Source organism: Triticum aestivum, chromosome 1A, assembly GCF_018294505.1.
Source record: "Triticum aestivum cultivar Chinese Spring chromosome 1A, IWGSC CS RefSeq v2.1, whole genome shotgun sequence".
In the NCBI taxonomy this organism is placed as follows: domain Eukaryota; kingdom Viridiplantae; phylum Streptophyta; class Magnoliopsida; order Poales; family Poaceae; genus Triticum; species Triticum aestivum.
The window spans coordinates 411,463,515-411,485,876 of record NC_057794.1 but is presented as its reverse complement, the minus strand read 5'-3'; the positions used below and the strand labels follow the sequence as shown (position 1 = coordinate 411,485,876).

The 22,362-nt window shown below is 44.8% G+C and overlaps 1 protein-coding gene and 1 long non-coding RNA gene across 4 annotated transcripts; both read left to right on the top strand.

The window, feature by feature from the left end:
• Positions 1-4,015: 4,015 nt before the first annotated feature.
• Positions 4,016-8,697, top strand: LOC123053507 (uncharacterized). Its single transcript, XM_044476977.1, has 4 exons — positions 4,016-4,947; positions 5,142-5,293; positions 5,472-5,680; positions 8,203-8,697. Exons 1-2 carry the CDS (start codon positions 4,497-4,499, stop codon positions 5,225-5,227), a joined length of 537 nt encoding a protein of 178 aa, XP_044332912.1. The 5' UTR covers positions 4,016-4,496; the 3' UTR covers positions 5,228-5,293; positions 5,472-5,680; positions 8,203-8,697.
• Positions 8,698-18,861: 10,164 nt separating this feature from the next.
• On the top strand, positions 18,862-21,857 carry LOC123053502 (uncharacterized). 3 transcript variants are annotated; one of them, XR_006425633.1, is made up of 4 exons: positions 18,862-19,795; positions 19,877-19,916; positions 20,329-20,499; positions 21,354-21,857. It is a non-coding gene; the product is annotated as an uncharacterized lncRNA (long non-coding RNA). The 3 variants fall into 3 exon arrangements; XR_006425644.1 differs by having other exon boundaries at positions 19,866-19,916; XR_006425631.1 differs by lacking the exon at positions 19,877-19,916.
• Positions 21,858-22,362: the final 505 nt, after the last annotated feature.

Below are 22,362 nucleotides of genomic sequence, written 5' to 3'. Positions count from 1 at the left end.
GTCTCAGATCCGAAAGCAATAAGGGATTGTTTCTAGAATCGGGTCCTTTCTCGAGGAAAAGTTTCTCTCGAAAGAATTGAGTGGGAGGATGGTGGAGACTTGATGAGGTTATTGAACCGTTTCTTCAACTAGTGTGTAGCAGGGCACAGGAAGTTGTTCCTGTGGCACCTACATCAATTAAAGTGGAAGCTTATGATAGTGATCATGAAACTTCAGATCAATTCACTACCAAACCTCGTGGGATGACAAGGATGCATGCTACTTCAGAGTGGTACGTAATCCTGTCTTGGAAGTTATGTTGCTAGACAACAATAAACCTACGAGCTATGGAGAAGCGATGGTGGGCCTGGATTCCGATAAATGGCTCAAGGCCATAAAATCCGAGAGAGGATCCATGTATGAAAACAAAGTGTAGACTTTGGAAGAACTACTTGATGGTCGTAAGGCTGTTGGGTACATATGGATTTTAAAAGGAAGACGGACAATGATGGTAAGTATCACCATTAAGAAAGCTCGACTTGTCATTAAGATGTTTTCCAACAAGTTCAAGAAGTTGACTACGATGGGACTTTCTCACTCGTAGCGATGCTAAGAGTCTGTTGGGATTATATTAGCGATTACTGCATTATTTATGAAATCTTGCAGATAGGATGCCAGAACATCGTTTTCTCAACGATTTTTTTGAGGAAAGGTTGTATGTGATACAAACCGGAAGGTTTTGTCAATCCTGAAAGATGCTAATAAGTATGCGAAGCTCCAGCAATCCTTCTAGGGACTGGAGTAAGCATCTCGGAGTTGGAATGTATGCTTTGATGATGATCAAAGATTTTGGGTTTATACAAAGTTTATGAGAAACTTGTATTTCCAAAGAAGTGAGTGGGAGCACTATAGAATTTCTGATGAATATATGTTGTTGACATATTGTTGATCAGAAATGACGTAGAATTTCTGGAAAGCATATAGGGTTATTTGGAAAGGTGTTTTTCAATGGAAAACCGGAATTAAGCTACTTGAACATTGAGCATCAAGATCTATAAGGATAGATCAAAACGCTTAATGGTACTTTCAAATGAGCACATACCTTGACATGATCTTGAAGGTGTTCAAGATGGATCAGTCAAAGAAGGAGTTCTTGCCTGAGTGGTAAGGTATGAAGTTAAGACTTAAAGCTCGACCACGGCAGAATAGAGAGAAAGGACGAAGGTCATCCCCTATGCTTAAGACATAGGCTCTACAGTATGTTGTGTTGTGTACCGCACCTGAAGTGTGCCTTGCCATGAGTCAGTCAAGGGGTACAAGAGTGATCCAAGAATGGATCATAGGACAGCGGTCAAAGTTATCCTTAGTAACTAGTGGACTAAGGAATTTTCTCGATTATGGAGGTGGTAAAAGAGTTCGTTGTAAAGGGTTACACCGATGCAAACTTTGACACTAATCCAGATTATTCTGAGTAGTAAACTGGATTCGTATAGTAGAACAGTTATTTGGAATAGCTCCAAATAGAGCGTGGTAGTTGCATCTAGGAGATGACATGGAGATTTGTAAAGCACACACGGATCTGAAAGGTTCTGACCCGTTGACTATAACCTCTCTCACAAGCATAACATGATCAAATCTAGAACTCATCGAGTGTTAATCACATGGTAAATGTGAACTAGATGATTGACTCTAGTAAACTCTTTGGGTGTTAGTCACATGGGGATGTGACCTTGAGTGTTAATCACATATCGATGTGAACTAGATTATTGACTCTAGTGCAAGTGGGAGACTGTTGGAAATATGCCCTAGAGGCAATAATAAATTAGTTATTATTATATTTCCTTGTTCATGATAATCATTTATTATCCATGCTAGAATTGTATTGATAGGAAACTCAGATACATGTGTGGATACATAGACAACACCATGTCCCTAGTAAGCCTCTAGTTGACTAGCTCGTTGATCAATAGATGGTTACGGTTTCCTGACCATGGACATTGGATGTCATTGATAACGGGATCACATCATTAGGAGAATGATGTGATGGACAAGACCCAATCCTAAGCATAGCACTAGATCGTGTAGTTCGTATGCTAAAGCTTTTCTAATGTCAAGTATAATTTCCTTAGACCATGAGATTGTGCAACTCCCGGATACCGTAGGAGTGCTTTGGGTGTGCCAAACGTCACAACGTAACTGGGTGGCTATAAAGGTACACTACAGGTATCTCCGAAAGTGTCTGTTGGGTTGGCACGAATCGAGACTGGGATTTGTCACTCCGTGTAAACGGAGAGGTATCTCTGGGCCCACTCGGTAGGACATCATCATAATGTGCACAATGTGATCAAGGAGTTGATCACGGGATGATGTGTTACGGAACGAGTAAAGAGACTTGCCGGTAACGAGATTGAACAAGGTATCGGGATACCGACGATCGAATCTCGGGCAAGTATCGTACCGATAGACAAAGGGAATTGTATACGGGATTGATTAAGTCCTTGACATCGTGGTTCATCTGATGAGATCATCGTGGAACATGTGGGAGCCAACATGGGTATCCAGATCCCGCTGTTGGTTATTGACCGGAGAACGTCTCGGTCATGTCTGCATGTCTCCCGAACCCGTAGGGTCTACACACTTAAGGTTCGATGACACTAGGGTTATAAAGGAAGTTTGTATGTGGTTACCGAATGTTGTTCGGAGTCCCGGATGAGATCCCGGATGTCACGAGGAGTTCCGGAATGGTCTGGAGGTAAAGATTTATACATGGGAAGTCCTGTTTTGGTCACCGGACAAGTTTTGGGGTCACCGGTATTGTACCGGGACCACCGGAAGGGTCCTGGGGGTCCATCGGGTGGGGCCACCTGCCCCGGGGGGCCACATGGGCTGTAGGGATGTGCACCTTGGCCTATATGGGCCAAGGGCACCAGCCCCAAGAGGCCCATGCGCCAAAGGATAAGGAAAGGAAGAGTCCTAAAGGGGGAAGGCACCTCCGAGGTGCCTTGGGGAGGAGGGACTCCTCCCTAGCCGCACCCTTCCTTGGAGGAAGGGCCAAGGCTGCGCCCCCATCTCCCTTGCCCCTATATATATGTGGGGGTGGGAGGGCAGCCATACCAAGGTTCTGGCGCAGCCCTCTCCCCTCTCCCAAGTCCTTCTCCTCTCCCGTGGTGCTTGGCGAAGCCCTGCAGGATTGCCACGCTCCTCCACCACCACCACGCCGTTGTGCTGCTGCTGGATGGAGTTTTCCTCAACCTCTCCCTCTCTCCTTGTTGGATCAAGGCATGGGAGACGTCACCGGGTTGTACGTGTGTTGAACGCGGAGGTGCCGTCCGTTCGGCACTAGGATCTCCGGTGATTTGGATCACGACGAGTACGACTCCTTCAACCCCGTTCTCTTGAACGCTTCCGCTTAGCGATCTACAAGGGTATGTAGATGCACTCTCCTTCCCCTCGTTGCTGGTCTCTCCATAGATAGATCTTGGTGACACGTAGAAAAATTTTGAATTTCTGCTACGTTCCCCAACAGGGGGGGAGGGGGACCCCTCTCTTTCCAAAAACATTGGTGAAATACCTGTTTTAAATTTATGTGTGGTAAAAAGATATGGTCATATTTTAGTCCAACTTCGATAGTACCATGAACGCACGTATTGACACACAGGGGCGAAGACAGAACAAGGGCATGCCCAAAGATGCTACACTACTCGACCTACGTGTTAACTTTATCCCTTGATTTCAGCATGACTCTCACTTGTGATTTTAACCCCGTGCCTGGTAGTGACCCAGATTGTGACGTCGAAATCCTTTGATATCTCTAATTCTAATGTCTCAGTTGGTAGGTTGCGTTTCGGGTTTTATTTTCGTCCCACTTCATCTGGTTTTTTTGGTACTTTTTTGGTACTTCCTCCCACCTTCCTCTTAGCCACGAAAAACCAAAAAAAAACCCGCGATCGAGTCCCCCACCCGCCCCCACGCGCCTAACCTCCCGTAGAACCCATCTGTCACGAACAAAAACAAACCGGCGAAGATTAAACAACGAAAAAAAATCACTGACCAAACTCCCGCACCCTCGAGCGAGAAACAGTCGCCCGACTCTCTGCCCTCGTTCGCCCGCCGCCGACCTTCGTCCCTTCGCTGCCACCCTCCAGATCCCTTCGCCTCCGCCCGGCGCCGCCAGCCCCCGACCTCCTCCCCGGCTCCTGGCGCCGCCCGCCCCCCACATCTCCTCCCCCGATACGGTGGTCGCCCTGCCCCCACCTTCTCCCTCACTCCCGGCGCCGCCCGACCCCCAACCTCCCTGGATCCCGGCCGCCCCGCCCCCACCTCCTCCCTCGCACCCGCCCGCCCATGCCGCCTATCCGCGCCCCTCCCACACACTCCTGACCTCCTCCCGGCATGCCACCGCCCCTGCTCCTCCCTCCTCCAGGAGGACGCGCCGCCGCCCCGTTCTTCCTTCCTCCTGTCGGTGGGTCAGGTCCCTCAACGTCGCGGCGTCGGAGGCGTACGCAAGGCCGGTGCTGATGCCGGGGTGCAACAAGGCCCCGATGGCTGCGTGGAAACCTTCTCCCAAGCCGATGTGGAAGGCGCCAGAGAAGCCTCCGGCCGCTGACCCGGCCAAAGAGGATGAGTTGCAGGGCGCGAAGAAGGACGCGGGGGCCGCCACTGCTGTTGGCGACGACGGCGCTAGGAAGGGGAACTCGTCCCCATTGCCTCCGCCGAGGAAGCTGCAAGATGCGCCGGTGGTGAACCTCAACGCGTCCTGCTCCTCGGAGGCCTCTGTGGAGTCGCTCCGCGGCCAGGCCCCAGGCGGAAGGACCGAGAGGGGTTGGTCCCGGCCGACCGCGCCCAAGCGTGGGAAGGCTGCGTCTAAGGTGGTGGAGAAGCACGCCGATGTCGCGGAGGTTGCCGCTCCGGTGACGCCGGAGGCCGTCCGAGGGAGGAGCCGGTGCGCCTGGGTGACTCCGACCACCGGTGAGTTCTTGCTTCCTGAATCCTGATGGTTTGCTTATCTAATCATTTATGCAGTATGCTTGCAATTTGTGCTTGTTCAGAACTGTCAGCTACTTATAAACACTAGAATTTTCAGTGTCCAATCATGTGTTGCAATTTCTGTCATCTTTTATATTTTAGCATGATTAGTCACTCACCTATTTCCTCTGATTTAGTTGGAGATGCTGCTGCTATTTGTTCAGATTGGGGGAGGCTAGAGAGGCTTGCTTCATGTTGTGTTTGCTACGTCAGAGAGCAGTGAGAACTGAGATTTGGGTGGGGGTGGAGGTAGCAGGGAGAGGATGTTTACTCGATGGAAGAGTGCAGGGTATGTTGCTTGCTACTGCTACTATGTGTGTTATTGTGTTGTTTTGTAGTATTTCTGAACTGTTAGAGATATTGTCGCAGTGAGATTTTGTTCCCAATATGGATATATGGTCTTTTCCAGTGCATGGCAAAACTAACTAATGATTGGTGGTAACCTCATGATTGGGTGGTGCATGCAGGGCACGCCTCCGAGCTAGCCGATGCCTACTGTATCCAGTGTTCTGCTGCATCCGGTGCCACCTCAAAGAACACCTTCTTCTAGCTGGGCATTGAACGCCTCAGGGACGACGAGGTGCAGCAACTGGGGTGGAAGCAGTTCAACTACATGATGAAGAATTGAGTGAAGGGGTTAAGACGGTTGCGTTGTGCATGCGCTGCTTGCTTGCCGGTGAGTGTCACCATTGTGACTAGGTGTTCTTTGTTGCCCATGCCCTCTGTAGTTTAAGGTGTTTGTTTTTTTAGCAGCCCATAAAATACTGCAATGTAAACGATTGTCTTCTCTATGTCTACAGCATGCACTAGAAGTATAGAACTAATGGCAGTGTTTTGTCTATACAATATATTAGTATATCATATATGTTTTTGTTTCTAAGTGTATTATAAATTAGTATAGACTATCTATCATCCTTTCATTCAGTCTTTGCAAAGAAGTTCAGTTGCCTTCCGTATGGTTTTATCAACAGTTCTTTTGGGCAGTTGACACAATGGTATGATGTTTGTGTATAGTTTTATCCACCATTTATAGGGAATACATATATTTCTTAGGTTCCCTTGCTGCAAATGTTAAAAAACTTAAATACAGTGAATGAATGTATTTTTAGATGGAAAACGCCATTTCCAGTAATAGTTGGACAACCTCAAAAGAATTGCTCGTGTAACATGTTTCCAAGTAGCAGACTGCATAATCTTTCAAATTATAGGCAATGCTATACAAGAAACACTGACCTAGGAGTTTTTTTTACGGTGCACTGATCTAGGAGTTAGTATAGTACTTTGTATCTCCTTCTGAGCCGGTGCTTAAAAGCTACTCCCTCTGTCCCATAATGTAAGACGTTTTTTGACACTACAATAGTGACAAAAAACGTCTTACATTATGGGACGGAGGGAGTAATACGCACCTGGGATTGGTTAGGACACTGTTACCAGATACGTTTCCAATTTCAGTCCATGGTGGAGATTTAGTGGAGCTGGAGAAAGTGAGCATGTAATGATATAATCAGTACAATGGCACAGAGCCAAATCAGAACTCATGAAAGTGGACATTTCTCAGTTATGATTGATCATAGTACGTTAGAAAATACTCCCTCCGTTCCTAAATATAAGTCTTTGTAGAGATTCCACTATGAACCACATGCATTTTAGAATGTAGATTCACTCATTTTGCTCCGTATGTAGTCCATAGTGAAATCTCTATAAAGACTTATATTTAGGAACGGAGGGAGTAGTAAAATGCAGCAATTTAGAACTAAGACGCATAATTAAACTAATTGAACATGACCGAGAACTAATGGTAGTGCTTTCCGCCGCGGCAACTTACTTTTGGTTTCGCTCATGACAACATTTTCTCAAGATTTTTAGGTTGCACGATTTGGCTTTTGGAGGCAATTTCATCTTATTCTTTAGTTATTTAGTCAAAATTATCACAAGACATGATCCTAATTGTTTTCAGATCTATATCTTTGTTCAATATGCCTTCGCTGAAATTCTGAACAAGCTAAGGTGCTAAGCTCGTGGTGTAATTCTTATGGTGGAGGGAATCATAATTGATATTGGGACAAAGTCCGGCCTGGCGGCTATGCACGTACAAGTATAACTACATCGTCTGCCTTCACTGAGTTCCAAAAGAAATTCGTCAAAATCAAATATCGCGACACTCTATTTAGGCTAAATAGAAGTGCCTTCAGTTTACGAGATCTCAGAAATTTTGAGAATAGTAGCACATGATCAGCAATTGTGTCTTTGCAAGTTTTACTGATTTAGTGTTTTTTTTGTTGCAAGGTCCTAAAACAGTTTACCATTTTGATCCCTAAATTTTCTTACTAATTGTAGATTGTTGAAATTTCTTGCAAATAAATAGACAATATGTTTGGAGTTTATCTGAGTGCCTAGCATGGTGCAACAGTTATATTTCTCATCAACGATGTTGAAAGAGCTATAACTTATATCGATCTCTGATTCAAATTCGTTTTTTCTAGGGAGGGCATTGCAACTATTCATGGTGAGCACCATATAAGTAATTTAGTCTATATTAATTAGTTTCCAGTAGAAACAAGTTGTGGTCATGGCATGCTATCTATCCCAAGTCCTCTTTCTGGCCACGGTAGCCAAATCATATAAGTTATTTCTGTATGATCTGACCTAAGCATTACTGTTTGCAAGTAACCTTCCATATCGAAATTAACTTCTGTATGATCTGACCTGTTGAGCTCATCACAAAGACCATAAAATCGGCTCTATCCCTGATGTCCGATAAAAAAGGGGAACTATAGCCTCAGATCGAAAAAGTTTCTTTTCTTTTGTGATTTTGCAGCGGGACTTGTGCAATTGGTAGATAGCATTTGCCTTCCGAAAATTTTCCTTGAGACCATGAGAGTTTGAAGAAAAAATGATTAATTATTAATGTTGTTATATTTATGCAAGTTGAATGCTATTAAAAATTTCTTATTTCCCTTATCGGGAATGAATTGTGATTTATACTAGCTGTTAGACAAATATTGGAACACAGTGTGCATGATAGTTCTTTTTAGAATACGTAAAGAACTTTGTGTCCCGATGAACTCACAGAAAAAGAGATTTGAAATTATGTCCAAGCCTAAAGAAGAGCCACGTCTAAAATAGAACACCACACCCCTTTTTAAAATTACTGACGGGTTGATGTTGTTGCATGTCATGGCGGGGACGGCCGTGTAGCAGCCGTATGCGCACTGCTTGTGCTGGGCGCTGATCTGGAGGCCCCTGATCGGAAGGGACGCCACTGGAGTTGCTGCGGGAGATGGTAGCGGTACACCCAGTGGCAAGGCACCATATGACAGACAATTGTGGTCTGCATTTTTTTAACCAAAATACTGAACATGTTCTGATTTTACCAGAATACTGATGTGGACATTCAAGCTGCAATAGTGGAGCTGCATGTGCTGCTATAGATTGGTCCTTGCAGCTTATGAAGGCATCAACTATTGGCGGCACAAAATTGTGGAGCTTAAGATTCCCCACCCTTATTTCTGAAGGAAAGCTAAAGTTCGGGGTGCTAATCTCCGAGGATTTTCTCAATGGTGAACATTTTTCTTTTGTTTCTCTTGTTCTAATCTATACCTCAAGATGCAATAGTTCTTATTGTACTGCTTGGATTGCTCTCTCATTGTAATCAATACTGTTAATTAATATATAATAATCATATATTTTTCATGCACGAGGGTTTATTTAACACTAACAAGCATTTCAAGTTTTTATATGGTAATATGGTGATAGGTTGGAATGTTTGATCACCCAGGAATGTGGATTATTATCGCAGGATATTTTTCCTCTTGATGGTGCTTCCACTGAATGTTATGCACCCCTGTACAACCATATATCTAAGTTTGCATGTTCATTCAGAAGATTATATTGACTATTCAATTCAGGGTTCAACCTTTGAATAACACAGTTCTGGCTCAGTAGTTTGAGATTCTATTGTGCAACTGGATCTTGATAGACATCTAGACCTATAGCTGTGTTTTATTTTCGTTATCCCTTTTAGAAACTTACACGCTAACTTGGTGGATTAAACCGATGTTCTAATTAAATGATAAATGAGTATAAGGATTTTCTTTTTTTACTGTTATATGACAATGAATGAACATGTGATCGCTATCCAGATTAGTCAGGCCATCTTGCAAATAACTATGGGATACATTACTGATATTTTCTTAGGATGGCCAAATAGACATGCATTCTTTGCTAGGTTAAGTTTTGTTATTCTTTGTACTTATTTGCTCAATCTTTGTAGTGAAATAGTGCAAGATGAGGAACTGGCTCAACTTCAGAGTTTCAGTTAAGTGCACAGTTAAAGAAAAAATATAACAACTCGGATGCAGCTTAGAGGTCAAATATCATGATGCAGAGTAGGCACTAAACCTAATGTATCTACTTGATTTTGTTGTTGCAGATTAAATGGTTATCTTATCTGTACACAGCTGATTAGGCAGTATAGCAGTACCCGCACGTTTAATAGTTGTTAAATAGTTTTTGTGCATAGTTGAACTGTGTATTGAGATGGGAAGCCAAGTTGTTTAATTTGCGGATTCCACTTGTCAGACTGGTGGCATTCCTTAATTTCTGATCCCTGGTTATGATTTGATTCTTATTTATATTGTCCTATGGAAAGAGCATTAGGATAGGACAAGCAAACAAGCCTTTCAACATTCATGGTGTATATTTTGTTTCACCGAGCCGTGTTGCTTATGATTTTGAATTCGAACGGATCTGCTTCTGTTCACTAAAGAAATAAATGCATGGATAGAGAAGGTATGCTCTAAGCTATTTTCCCTTAGTTTAAAGGAAGGATTAGTAGTACATGTAACTGTCTTTTCTTTTCTTGGTATTCAAACAAGAACAAATCACTGTTGATGTTTAGACTCTCTAGAATCTGGTAAATTTTATTCTTCCTCTTAAACTTCTGATACAAAATTGGAGTTGTAAATTATTTATTCTGGCACAACCAACTGCTTCTTCTTCTGCCTAGCTTGCTTTTGATGAAGTATTCCTGGTGACCTGGTCAATAGACTGCACTTGCCTAGTCCAAGCACATACTGTTGGAAATATGCCCTAGAGGCAATAATAAAAGTATTATTATATTTCAATGTTCATGATAAATGTCTTTTATTCATGCTGTAACTGTATTATCCGGAAATCGTAATACACGTGTGAATACTTAGACCACAATATGTCCCTGGTGAGCCTCTAGTTGACTAGCTCGTTGTGATCAACAGATAGTCATGGTTTCCTGACTATGGACATTGGATGTCGTTGATAACGGGATCACATCATTAGGAGAATGATGTGATGGACAAGACCCAATCCTAAGCATAGCATAAAAGATCGTGTAGTTCGTTTTGCTAGAGCTTTGCCGGTGTCAAGTATCTCTTCCTTCGACCATGAGATCGTGTAACTCCCGGATACCGTAAGAGTGCCTTGGGTGTATCAAACGTCACAACGTAACTGGGTGACTATAAAGGTGCATTACAGGTATCTCCGAAAGTATCTGTTGGGTTGACACGGATCGAGACTGGGATTTGTCACTCCGTATGACGGAGAGGTATCTCTGGGCCCACTCGGTAATGCATCATCATAATGAGCTCAATGTGACCAAGGTGTTGGACACGGGATCATGCATTACGGTACGAGTAAAGTGACTTGCCGGTAACGAGACTGAACAAGGTATTGGGATACCGACGATCGAGTCTCGGGCAAGTAACGTACCGATTGACAAAGGGAATTGCATACAGGGTTTGATCGAATCCTCGACATCGTGGTTCATCCGATGACAACATCGAGGAGCATGTGGGAGCCATCATGGGTATCCAGATCCCGCTGTTGGTTATTGACTGAGAGCGTCTCGGTCATGTCTGCATGTCTCCCGAACCCGTAGGGTCTACACACTTAAGGTTCGGTGACGCTAGGGTTATTAGGAAGACTAGTATGTGACTACCGAATGTTGTTCGGAGTCCCGGATGGGATCCTGGACGTCACGAGGAGATCCGGAAGGGTCCGGAGGTAAAGATTTATATATGGGAAGTTGTCAAACGGACACCGGGAAGTTTCGGGGTCATACCGGTATTGTACCGGGGCCACCGGAAGGGTTCCGGGGGTCCACCGGGAGGGGCCACCCCTCCCGGGGGGCCACATGGGCTGCGTGGGGCAGGGAGCCAGCCCCTGGTGGGCTGGCCGCACCCCCTCCCTTGGGCCCATGCGCCTAGGGTTGAGGGGGAACCCTAGAGGGGGCGCCCCCCTTGGCTTGGGGGGCAAGCCACCCTCTCCCCTCTCCCCTAGGCCGCCGCACCCCCCCTAGATGGGTTCTAGGGGGCCGGCCCCCTTCTCCCTTCCCCCTATAAATAGAGGGGTGAGGGGAGGGCAGCCGCACCACCCTCCAAGGCGCAGCCCTCCCCTCCCCAACACCTCTCCTCCTCCGTTGTGTGCTTGGCGAAGCCCTGTCGGAGTACTGCCTCTCCACCATCACCACGCCGTCGTGCTGCCGGTGGAGCTGTCTTCCTCAACCTCTCCTTCCCCCTTGCTGGATCAAGAAGGAGGAGACGTCTCCCGTCCCGTACGTGTGTTGAACGCGGAGGTGCTGTCCGTTCAGCACTTGGTCATCGGTGATTCGAATCACGTCGAGTACGACTACATCATCACCTTGCAAGCTTCCGCACGCGATCTACAAGTGGTATGTAGATGCAAACTCTCTCCCTTGACTCGTTGCTTAGATGAACTCATAGATGGATCTTGGTGAAACCGTAGGAAAAATTTTAATTTTCTGCAACGTTCCCCAACAGTGGCATCATGAGCTAGGTCTATGCGTAGTTCTCTTTGCACGAGTAGAACACAATTTTGTTGTGGGCGTGGATTTTGTCATCTTACTTGCCTCTACTAGTCTTTTCTTGCTCAACGGTATTGTGGGATGAAGCGGCCCGGACCAACCTTACACGTACGCTTACGTGAGACCGGTTCCACCGACTGACATGCACTAGTTGCATAAGGTGGCTGGCGGGTGTCTGTCTCTCCCACTTTAGTTGGAGCGGAATCGATGAACAGGGCCCTTATGAAGGGTAAATAGAAGTTGACAAAATCACGTTGTGGTGATTCGTAGGTAAGAAAACGTTCTTGCTAGAACCCAATTGCAGCCACGTAAAAGATGCAACAACAATTAGAGGACGTCTAACTTGTTTTTGCAGCGATTGATCATGTGATGTGATATGGCCAGAAGTTGTGATGAATGATGAATTGTGATGTATGAGATCATGTTCTTTGTAATAGGATTCACGACTTGCATGTCGATGAGTATGACAACCGGCAGGAGCCATAGGAGTTGTCTTTATTTTTTGTATGACCTGCGTGTCATTGAATAACGCCATGTAAACTACTTTACTTTATTGCTAAACGTTAGTCATAGAAGTAGAAGTAGTCGTTGGCGTGACAACTTCATGAAGACACGATGATGGAGATCATGATGATGGAGATCATGGTGTCAAGCCGGTGACAAGATGATCATGGAGCCCCGAAGATGAAGATCAATGGAGCTATATGATATTGGCCATATCATGTCACAACTATATAATTGCATGTGATGTTTATTATGTTTATGCATCTTGTTTACTTAGGACGACGGTAGTAAATAAGATGATCCCTTACAAAAATTTCAAGAAGTGTTCTCCCCTAACTGTGCACCGTTGCTACAGTTCGTCGCTTCTAAGCACCACGTGATGATCGGGTGTGATGGATTCTTACGTTCACATACAACGGGTGTAAGACAGTTTTACACAGCGAAAACACTTAGGGTTAACTTGACGAGCCTAGCATGTGCAGACATGGCCTCGGAACACGGAGACCGAAAGGTCGAACACGAATCGTATGGAAGATACGATCAACATGAGAATGTTCACCGACGATGACTAGTCCGTCTCACGTGATGATCGGACACGGGCTAGTCGACTCGGATCGTGTAACACTTAGATGACTAGAGGGATGTCTAATCTAAGTGGGAGTTCATAATTTGATTAGAACTTTATTATCATGAACTTAGTCTAAAACCTTTGCAAATATGTCTTGTAGATCAATGGCCAACGCTAATGTCAACATGAACTTCAACGCGTTCCTAGAGAAAACCAAGCTGAAAGATGATGGCAGCAACTATACGGACTGGGTCCGGAACCTGAGGATCATCCTCATAGCTGCCAGGAAACAATATGTCCTAGAAGGACCGCTAGGTGACGCTCCCGTCCCAGAGAACCAAGACATTATGAATGCTTGGCAGTCTCGTGCTGATGATTACTCCCTCGTTCAGTGCGGCATGCTTTACAGCTTAGAACCGGGGCTCCAAAAGCGTTTTGAGCACCACGGAGCATATGAGATGTTCGAAGAGCTGAAACTAGTTTTTCAAGCTCATGCCCGGGTCGAGAGATATGATGTCTCCGACAAGTTCTACAGTTGTAAGATGGAGGAAAACAGTTCTGTCAGTGAGCACATCCTGAAGATGTCTGGGTTGCACAACCGTATGACCCAGCTGAACATTAACCTCCCAGATGAGGCGGTCATTGACAGAATCCTCCAGTCGCTCCCACCAAGCTACAAGAGCTTTGTGATGAACTACAACATGCAGGGGATGGAAAAGACCATTCCTGAAGTGTTCTCGATGCTGAAGTCAGCAGAGGCTGAAATCAAGAAAGAACATCAAGTGTTGATGGTCAATAAGACCACTAAGTTCAAGAAGGGCAAGGGTAAGAAGAACTTCAAGAAGGACGGCAAAGATGTTGCCGCGCCTGGTAAGCCAGTTACCGGGAAGAAGTCAAAGAATGGACCCAAGCCTGAGACTGAGTGCTTTTATTGCAAGGGGAAGGGTCACTGGAAGCGGAACTGCCCCAAATACTTAGCGGATAAGAAGGCCGGCAACACCAAAGGTATATTTGATATACATGTGATTGATGTGTACCTTACCAGTACTCGTAGTAACTCCTGGGTATTTGATACCGGTGCCGTTGCTCATATTTGTAACTCACAGCAGGAGCTGCGGAATAAACGGAGACTGGCGAAGGACGAGGTGACGATGCGCGTCGGGAATGGTTCCAGAGTCGATGTGATCGCCGTCGGCACGCTGCCTCTACATTTACCTACGGGATTAGTTTTGAACCTTAATAATTGTTATTTAGTGCCAAGTTTGAGCATGAACATTGTATCTGGATCTCGTTTAATACGAGATGGCTACTCATTTAAGTCTGAGAATAATGGTTGTTCGATTTATATGAGAGATATGTTTTATGGTCATGCTCCGATGGTCAATGGTTTATTCTTAATGAATCTCGAGCGTAATATTACACATGTTCATAGTGTAGATGCCAAAAGATTTAAAGTTGATAACGATAGTCCCACATACTTGTGGCACTGCCGCCTTGGTCACATTGGTGTCAAGCGCATGAAGAAGCTCCATGCCGATGGACTTTTAGAGTCTCTTGATTATGAATCGTTTGACACGTGCGAACCATGCCTTTTGGGCAAAATGACCAAGACTCCGTTCTCCGGAACAATGGAGCGAGCAACCAACTTGTTGGAAATCATACATACCGATGTGTGCGGTCCAATGAGCGTTGAGGCTCGCGGAGGATATCGTTATGTTCTCACTCTCACAGATGACTTGAGTAGATATGGGTATGTCTACTTAATGAAACACAAGTCTGAGACCTTTGAAAAGTTCAAGGAATTTCAGAATGAGGTAGAGAATCAACGTGACCGAAAGATAAAATTCTTACGATCAGATCGTGGAGGAGAATACTTAAGTCACGAATTTGGTACACACTTAAGGAAATGTGGAATCGTTTCACAGCTCACGCCGCCTGGAACACCTCAGCGAAACGGTGTGTCCGAACGTCGTAATCGCACCCTATTGGATATGGTGCGGTCTATGATGTCTCTTACCGATTTACCGCTATCATTTTGGGGATACGCTCTAGAGACAGCTACATTCACTTTAAATAGGGCACCGTCTAAATCCGTTGAGACGACACCGTATGAATTATGGTTTGGAAAGAAACCTAAGCTGTCGTTTCTAAAAGTTTGGGGATGCGATGCTTATGTCAAGAAACTTCAACCTGAAAAGCTCGAACCCAAGTCGGAAAAATGCGTATTCATAGGATACCCTAAGGAAACTGTCGGGTATACCTTCTACTTAAGATCCGAAGGCAAGATCTTTGTTGCCAAGAACGGATGCTTTCTGGAAAAAGAGTTTCTCTCGAAAGAAGTAAGTGGGAGGAAAGTAGAACTCGATGAAGTACTACCTCTTGAGCGGGAAAGTGGCGCAGCGCAGGAAACCGTTCCTGTGATGCCCACACCAACTGAAGAGGAAAACAATGATGATGATCAAGGTACTTCGGATCAAGTTACTGCTGAACTTCGTAGGTCCACAAGGACACGTTCCGCACCAGAGTGGTACGGCAACCCTGTCCTGGAAATCATGTTGTTAGACAACAATGAACCTTCGAACTATGAAGAAGCGATGGCGGGCCCGGATTCCAACAAATGGCTTGAAGCCATGAAATCCGAGATAGAATCCATGTATGAAAACAAAGTATGGACTTTGACAGACTTGCCCGATGATCGGCGAGCGATAGAAAACAAATGGATTTTTAAGAAGAAGACGGACGCGGATGGAAATGTTACCATCTATAAGGCTCGACTTGTCGCTAAGGGTTATCGACAAGTTCAAGGGATTGACTACGACGAGACTTTCTCTCCCGTAGCGAAGCTGAAGTCCGTCCGAATCATGTTAGCAATTGCCGCATACTATGATTATGAGATATGGCAAATGGACGTCAAAACGGCATTCCTTAACGGGCATCTTAAGGAAGAACTGTATATGATGCAGCCGGAAGGTTTTGTCGATCCTCGGAACGCTAACAAAGTATGCAAGCTCCAGCGATCCATTTATGGACTGGTGCAAGCATCTCGGAGTTGGAACATTCGCTTTGATGAGATGATCAAAGCGTTTGGGTTTATGCAGACTTATGGAGAAGCCTGCGTTTACAAGAAAGTGAGTGGGAGCTCTGTAGCATTTCTCATATTATATGTAGATGACATACTCTTGATGGGAAATAATATAGAATTTCTGGACAGCATTAAGGCCTACTTGAATAAGTGTTTTTCAATGAAGGACCTTGGAGAAGCTGCTTATATATTAGGCATCAAGATCTATAGAGATAGATCGAGACGCCTCATAGGTCTTTCACAAAGCACATACCTTGATAAGATTTTGAAGAGGTTCAAAATGGATCAGTCCAAGAAGGGGTTCTTGCCTATGTTACAAGGTGTGAGATTGAGCTCGGCTCAGTCACCGACCACGGCAAAAGATAAAGAAGAGATGAGTGTCATCCCCTATGCTTCAGCCATAGGATCTATTATGTATGCCATGCTGTGTACCAGACCCGATGTAAACCTTGCCGTAAGTTTGGTAGCAAGATACCAAAGTAATCCCGGCAAGGAACACTGGACAGCGGTCAAGAATATCCTGAAGTACCTGAAAAGGACGAAGGACATGTTTCTCGTTTATGGAAGAGACGAAGAGCTCGTCGTAAAGGGTTACGTCGACGCTAGCTTCGACTCAGATCTGGATGACTCTAAGTCACAAACCGGATACGTGTATATGTTGAATGGTGGAGCAGTAAGCTGGTGCAGCTGCAAGCAGAGCGTCGTGGCGGGATCTACGTGTGAAGCGGAGTACATGGCAGCCTCGGAGGCAGCGCATGAAGCGATTTGGGTGAAGGAGTTCATCACCGACCTAGGAGTCATACCCAATGCGTCGGGGCCGATCAAACTCTTCTGTGACAACACTGGAGCTATTGCCCTCGCCAAGGAGCCCAGGTTTCACAAGAAGACCAGGCACATCAAGCGTCGTTTCAACTCCATCCGTGAAAATGTTCAAGATGGAGACATAGAGATTTGCAAAGTGCACACGGATCTGAATGTCGCAGATCCGCTGACTAAACCTCTCTCGCGTGCAAAACATGATCAACACCAGAACTCTATGGGTGTTCGATTCATCACAATGTAACTAGATTGGTGACTCTAGTGCAAGTGGGAGACTGTTGGAAATATGCCCTAGAGGCAATAATAAAAGTATTATTATATTTCAATGTTCATGATAAATGTCTTTTATTCATGCTATAACTGTATTATCCGGAAATCGTAATACACGTGTGAATACTTAGACCACAATATGTCCCTGGTGAGCCTCTAGTTGACTAGCTCGTTGTGATCAACAGATAGTCATGGTTTCCTGACTATGGACATTGGATGTCGTTGATAACGGGATCACATCATTAGGAGAATGATGTGATGGACAAGACCCAATCCTAAGCATAGCATAAAAGATCGTGTAGTTCGTTTTGCTAGAGCTTTGCCAGTGTCAAGTATCTCTTCCTTCGACCATGAGATCGTGTAACTCCCGGATACCGTAAGAGTGCCTTGGGTGTATCAAACGTCACAACGTAACTGGGTGACTATAAAGGTGCATTACAGGTATCTCCGAAAGTATCTGTTGGGTTGACACGGATCGAGACTGGGATTTGTCACTCCGTATGACGGAGAGGTATCTCTGGGCCCACTCGGTAATGCATCATCATAATGAGCTCAATGTGACCAAGGTGTTGGACACGGGATCATGCATTACGGTACGAGTAAAGTGACTTGCCGGTAACGAGACTGAACAAGGTATTGGGATACCGACGATCGAGTCTCGGGCAAGTAACGTACCGATTGACAAAGGGAATTGCATACAGGGTTTGATCGAATCCTCGACATCGTGGTTCATCCGATGACAACATCGAGGAGCATGTGGGAGCCATCATGGGTATCCAGATCCCGCTGTTGGTTATTGACTGAGAGCGTCTCGGTCATGTCTGCATGTCTCCCGAACCCGTAGGGTCTACACACTTAAGGTTCGGTGACGCTAGGGTTATTAGGAAGACTAGTATGTGACTACCGAATGTTGTTCGGAGTCCCGGATGGGATCCTGGACGTCACGAGGAGATCCGGAAGGGTCCGGAGGTAAAGATTTATATATGGGAAGTTGTCAAACGGACACCGGGAAGTTTCGGGGTCATACCGGTATTGTACCGGGGCCACCGGAAGGGTTCCGGGGGTCCACCGGGAGGGGCCACCCCTCCCGGGGGGCCACATGGGCTGCGTGGGGCAGGGAGCCAGCCCCTGGTGGGCTGGCCGCACCCCCTCCCTTGGGCCCATGCGCCTAGGGTTGAGGGGGGAACCCTAGAGGGGGCGCCCCCCTTGGCTTGGGGGGCAAGCCACCCTCTCCCCTCTCCCCTAGGCCGCCGCACCCCCCCCTAGATGGGTTCTAGGGGGCCGGCCCCCTTCTCCCTTCCCCCTATAAATAGAGGGGTGAGGGGAGGGCAGCCGCACCACCCTCCAAGGCGCAGCCCTCCCCTCCCCAACACCTCTCCTCCTCCGTTGTGTGCTTGGCGAAGCCCTGTCGGAGTACTGCCTCTCCACCATCACCACGCCGTCGTGCTGCCGGTGGAGCTGTCTTCCTCAACCTCTCCTTCCCCCTTGCTGGATCAAGAAGGAGGAGACGTCTCCCGTCCCGTACGTGTGTTGAACGCGGAGGTGCTGTCCGTTCAGCACTTGGTCATCGGTGATTCGAATCACGTCGAGTACGACTACATCATCACCTTGCAAGCTTCCGCACGCGATCTACAAGTGGTATGTAGATGCAAACTCTCTCCCTTGACTCGTTGCTTAGATGAACTCATAGATGGATCTTGGTGAAACCGTAGGAAAAATTTTAATTTTCTGCAACGTTCCCCAACACATACATGCCTAAGGATGTCATGTAAGAAAAGCTTTAACGAAATCACTTTGGTTTGTAAATGTCCTTGAGGATTGAATTAATAGAAACTAGCAATTCTTCTGCCTAAACTGATTCCTGCAAATTTTCTTGCCGAACTACTACATGGTAATACTCCCTTCATTCCATATTCTAATGCACATAGTTTTTTGCCTAGATTCCGAAATGTAGTGCGCATAAGCTGCTTTGGACTAAAGTAGCCCTGGACTGTTCACAGGGACGCAGCAGCAGACACCCACGTGCTGTGACAGAGCGAGCAGCTGGAGGGCAATTCTTGTCCAAATGAGAATGTCAGCTCAGGCATTGGTATAAACGCTACACACAAAGGCGCATTATAAAGTGGAACAGTGGGAGTACTAAATTCATATGTAATACTAAATTCCTACAGGTCATAAATTGGGGTTTTCGACAATAAGTACCTAAGTCTATGTTATGTTTAAGTTAAAAAACAATGTCGATGTGAGCCATACATACACCGATTAATAAAGCGGTTAGTACTTAACTTGACCGTCATGTCCTATGTGCCTTAGGGGTAAGTTTTCATCTCCACCATTGACCCGCTTAAGGTGGCTATACTGAAGCAGACCCCATATAATTATGAATGGTTTATGAAGTTGAAGGATGAAACTTGAATGAACACAATGTTGAGGTTTGTAAAGTGAAGCCTAAGACAAGTTTGAGAGGGTAATATGGACTTCTCTCAAACTATATTACCAGAGGACAATGAGGGCCTTGGAAGACAATGACAGCGATGAGTTTCTCCCGGTTCTGTTTTGTTGTAGGTGAAGTTCTTAATTATAATTATCAATGTGTTTGTTTTTCCTAAGGATGCAGTGACATGCAAGGTGAGGCAAATTGAAGCCAAAACAGTAGGACGGTCGGAAGTGTGCCATTTTTTCTATATAGGTTAGTGATTCTATCATTTTTGTATTTTTACATTGCTAGGTACAGTAGTTTATATGAAATGATTTGTTAGGGAATCTTCAGGGAATCAAGCGGTAGCACCGGATGCTGACATGCATGGAAGGTAGGAGTGATGGAGTATACGTATTTGTAGCAATTCACCATCGCCCATAAATAAATCATCTTTGCCCCGCTTCCTCTGTCCATCCGTCAACTCAAATTGCTTTGGTTCACAAGTTTGTTTCATCGTACATCTAGGTACACTAGAACAGAGAGACTACTTTCCTTGAATGGCTCATGCGAGTAAACTGACAATAGTGTTCATCCAAGATGCAGTTATATATGTATCTTCATAGAGATGTAGATGCATAGGTAGTTCAATAGTGCACATGTTCATCGACAGGGATGTAGATGTAGTATACAACCGAGGTTACATTGACAAGTTAGTCCATTATGCTCCCAGGAAAAATAAAATATGGTATATAGTTTCACTCTATTATATTGTAAATATGAAAAAACAATTGTCTCTGTTGCAGCGCATGACGAGGTGGGGTCTTATAGCGGGAAATCGAGAGTGAAGGAGAGAGTCCAATAGGAAAAGTGAAGGGTGCGTCATGGGGTGGAGTGGAGTTTTTCTATTGGGTTGGAATGACAACTTTGCTTGATAGCTGCCTGGGATAGACAGTAACATCTCATCATGCAACATGGTAAGTAAGGTCTTTTGTCCATTGTTTGTCATTGTTTATTGTTGTTTCTAATAGCTACCACTTGTAGATTTATCTTCCATGTGAATTCATCGATCGATATATCTTGTACGTTATCCACAAAGGCACATCGATTATCTATTTTGGACCCTATTCATACAACACAACCGTTGGAGATGGAAAATCCGAGGCACTTAGTGAAATCAAAAGGTTTTGTGAGAGAATTCAAAGAAGCACTCAAAATAAAGCTATCAGGATAGCATTCTGATATATCAAAATGGCAACGTTTATTTCCTAATGGTATTCCAATGAGCGTAGGCGGGTAATTAATTCATAATACAACCATTTATTTTTCTTATCATCATATTTAATATAATAATATTTTTTCCATTTTATGCTCTTGTCGAATGGTAAAGACTTGGCAAAGCCGGTTTGCACAGCGAGTATTTTCCGTTACACATGTGCTTAGACCTTCCACGTGAAACATATACTTTTGCATGATGGGTATGAGTTGAGGAAGCAACTTTTTATTATACTTTCTCAAACATCATGCAAATGAAGCTAAAGACAACTTTCATAATATTGTGCGAGAATTTCTTAAGCGCATCAAGTAGATCTCAATAGTTTGTAATAGATTTTGAGTTGGATCATCACTTTATATATATTCATTGTTAGTTTGCCATTTTGTTATCAGTTTATATTACAAGTGAAGTGGACTTCAATTATTATGCAATTGTGACCATGTTATATTATCCTAGCTGTGAAATTTAGCATGCATTTTCTTTATATAACTTCAGCAAAATATTTCAGAAGCCCGTGGCAACCAGTTTTTTATGTCAATCCACCATATTTTTCAGCCAGTTGGGGAACTGAGTGCGGTAGCGGAGCTGTGGGAGTGGTGGACATGCAATGAGGGAAGGACAAAGAATAGAGGATTAGGAAGGACGGATGGAGGTGTCGGAGCTGAGAGAAAAGAGGGAAATACCGAAGGGAGCTGGCATGGAAAGAAAGCGAAGTTGTGCCCCAAGGTTAGAGTGTGATCGTGCTATAAATGTTACCTTTTATCAATGCTCGTGTTCATTCTCGAAGGCTCCACACAATCATTGTGAAGGAAGATGGCAAACTCATTGAGGACAATCATTGTGGTGATTTCTAAGCTCAATTTCTGGTGGAGTAGTCTCATGACAAATTAAGAGGACAACCCATGAGTAACTCATAAATTTATAAAATCACCTTGTTTTTTCATGCATATTCATGTTACCTACAAACGTTAGATGTGATTGATTTAGGGAAGAAACAATGGAAGAGATGGTGGTTTTGCAATGTAAAATATATGTCTGAATCAAGTATTGTTTATTTAATCATCTATTTCATTTTTTCAAAATAATAGTCGGTTTGATTTATTTACAAGCATTTGCTCGTAGCAACGCACGGGCACCTCCAATCAGCAAAATATTTCAGAAGCCCGTGGCAATGCACGGGCATTATATTAGTGTAAGTAATTACCGTGCTCGAAGACGGTCTAGCGCCTGATGCCAGCCTAGGTTCGCCTCTGGTGACATGCGACTTGGTATTTTGTCAAAATAACAGATTACGACTCAGTTTGCGGTTGTTGAACAGTGTTGGGTGTTATTGTTTTATAATCTGTTGTACAATTGAATTCACGTGGCCTTAGGGTTCTTCGCCTCCCGCCGGTGCTGCCTCGATCTACCTTGTCTCCCGTGGTCTTAGGGCCATGGAGGCACAATGGATTCTGACCCTTGTTGGCGGGATAACTCATGCTTCATTTTTAGGTGTTTTTTAGTTTGTTTAAAGTTTGTGTTCTATTTAGAAAGGCGACGTGGCGTCTTCTTCTTGAACAGGGCA

What these genes read in the sequence shown, in the direction of transcription:
- LOC123053507 (XM_044476977.1), top strand. Translation starts at nt 4,497, where the DNA reads ATGCCGGGGTGCAACAAGGCCCCGATGGCTGCGTGGAAACCTTCTCCC. An exon ending in CTGGGTGACTCCGACCACCG is followed by an intron (nt 4,948 to 5,141) that starts GTGAGTTCTTGC and finishes CCTCTGATTTAG; the next exon opens with TTGGAGATGCTGCTGCTATT.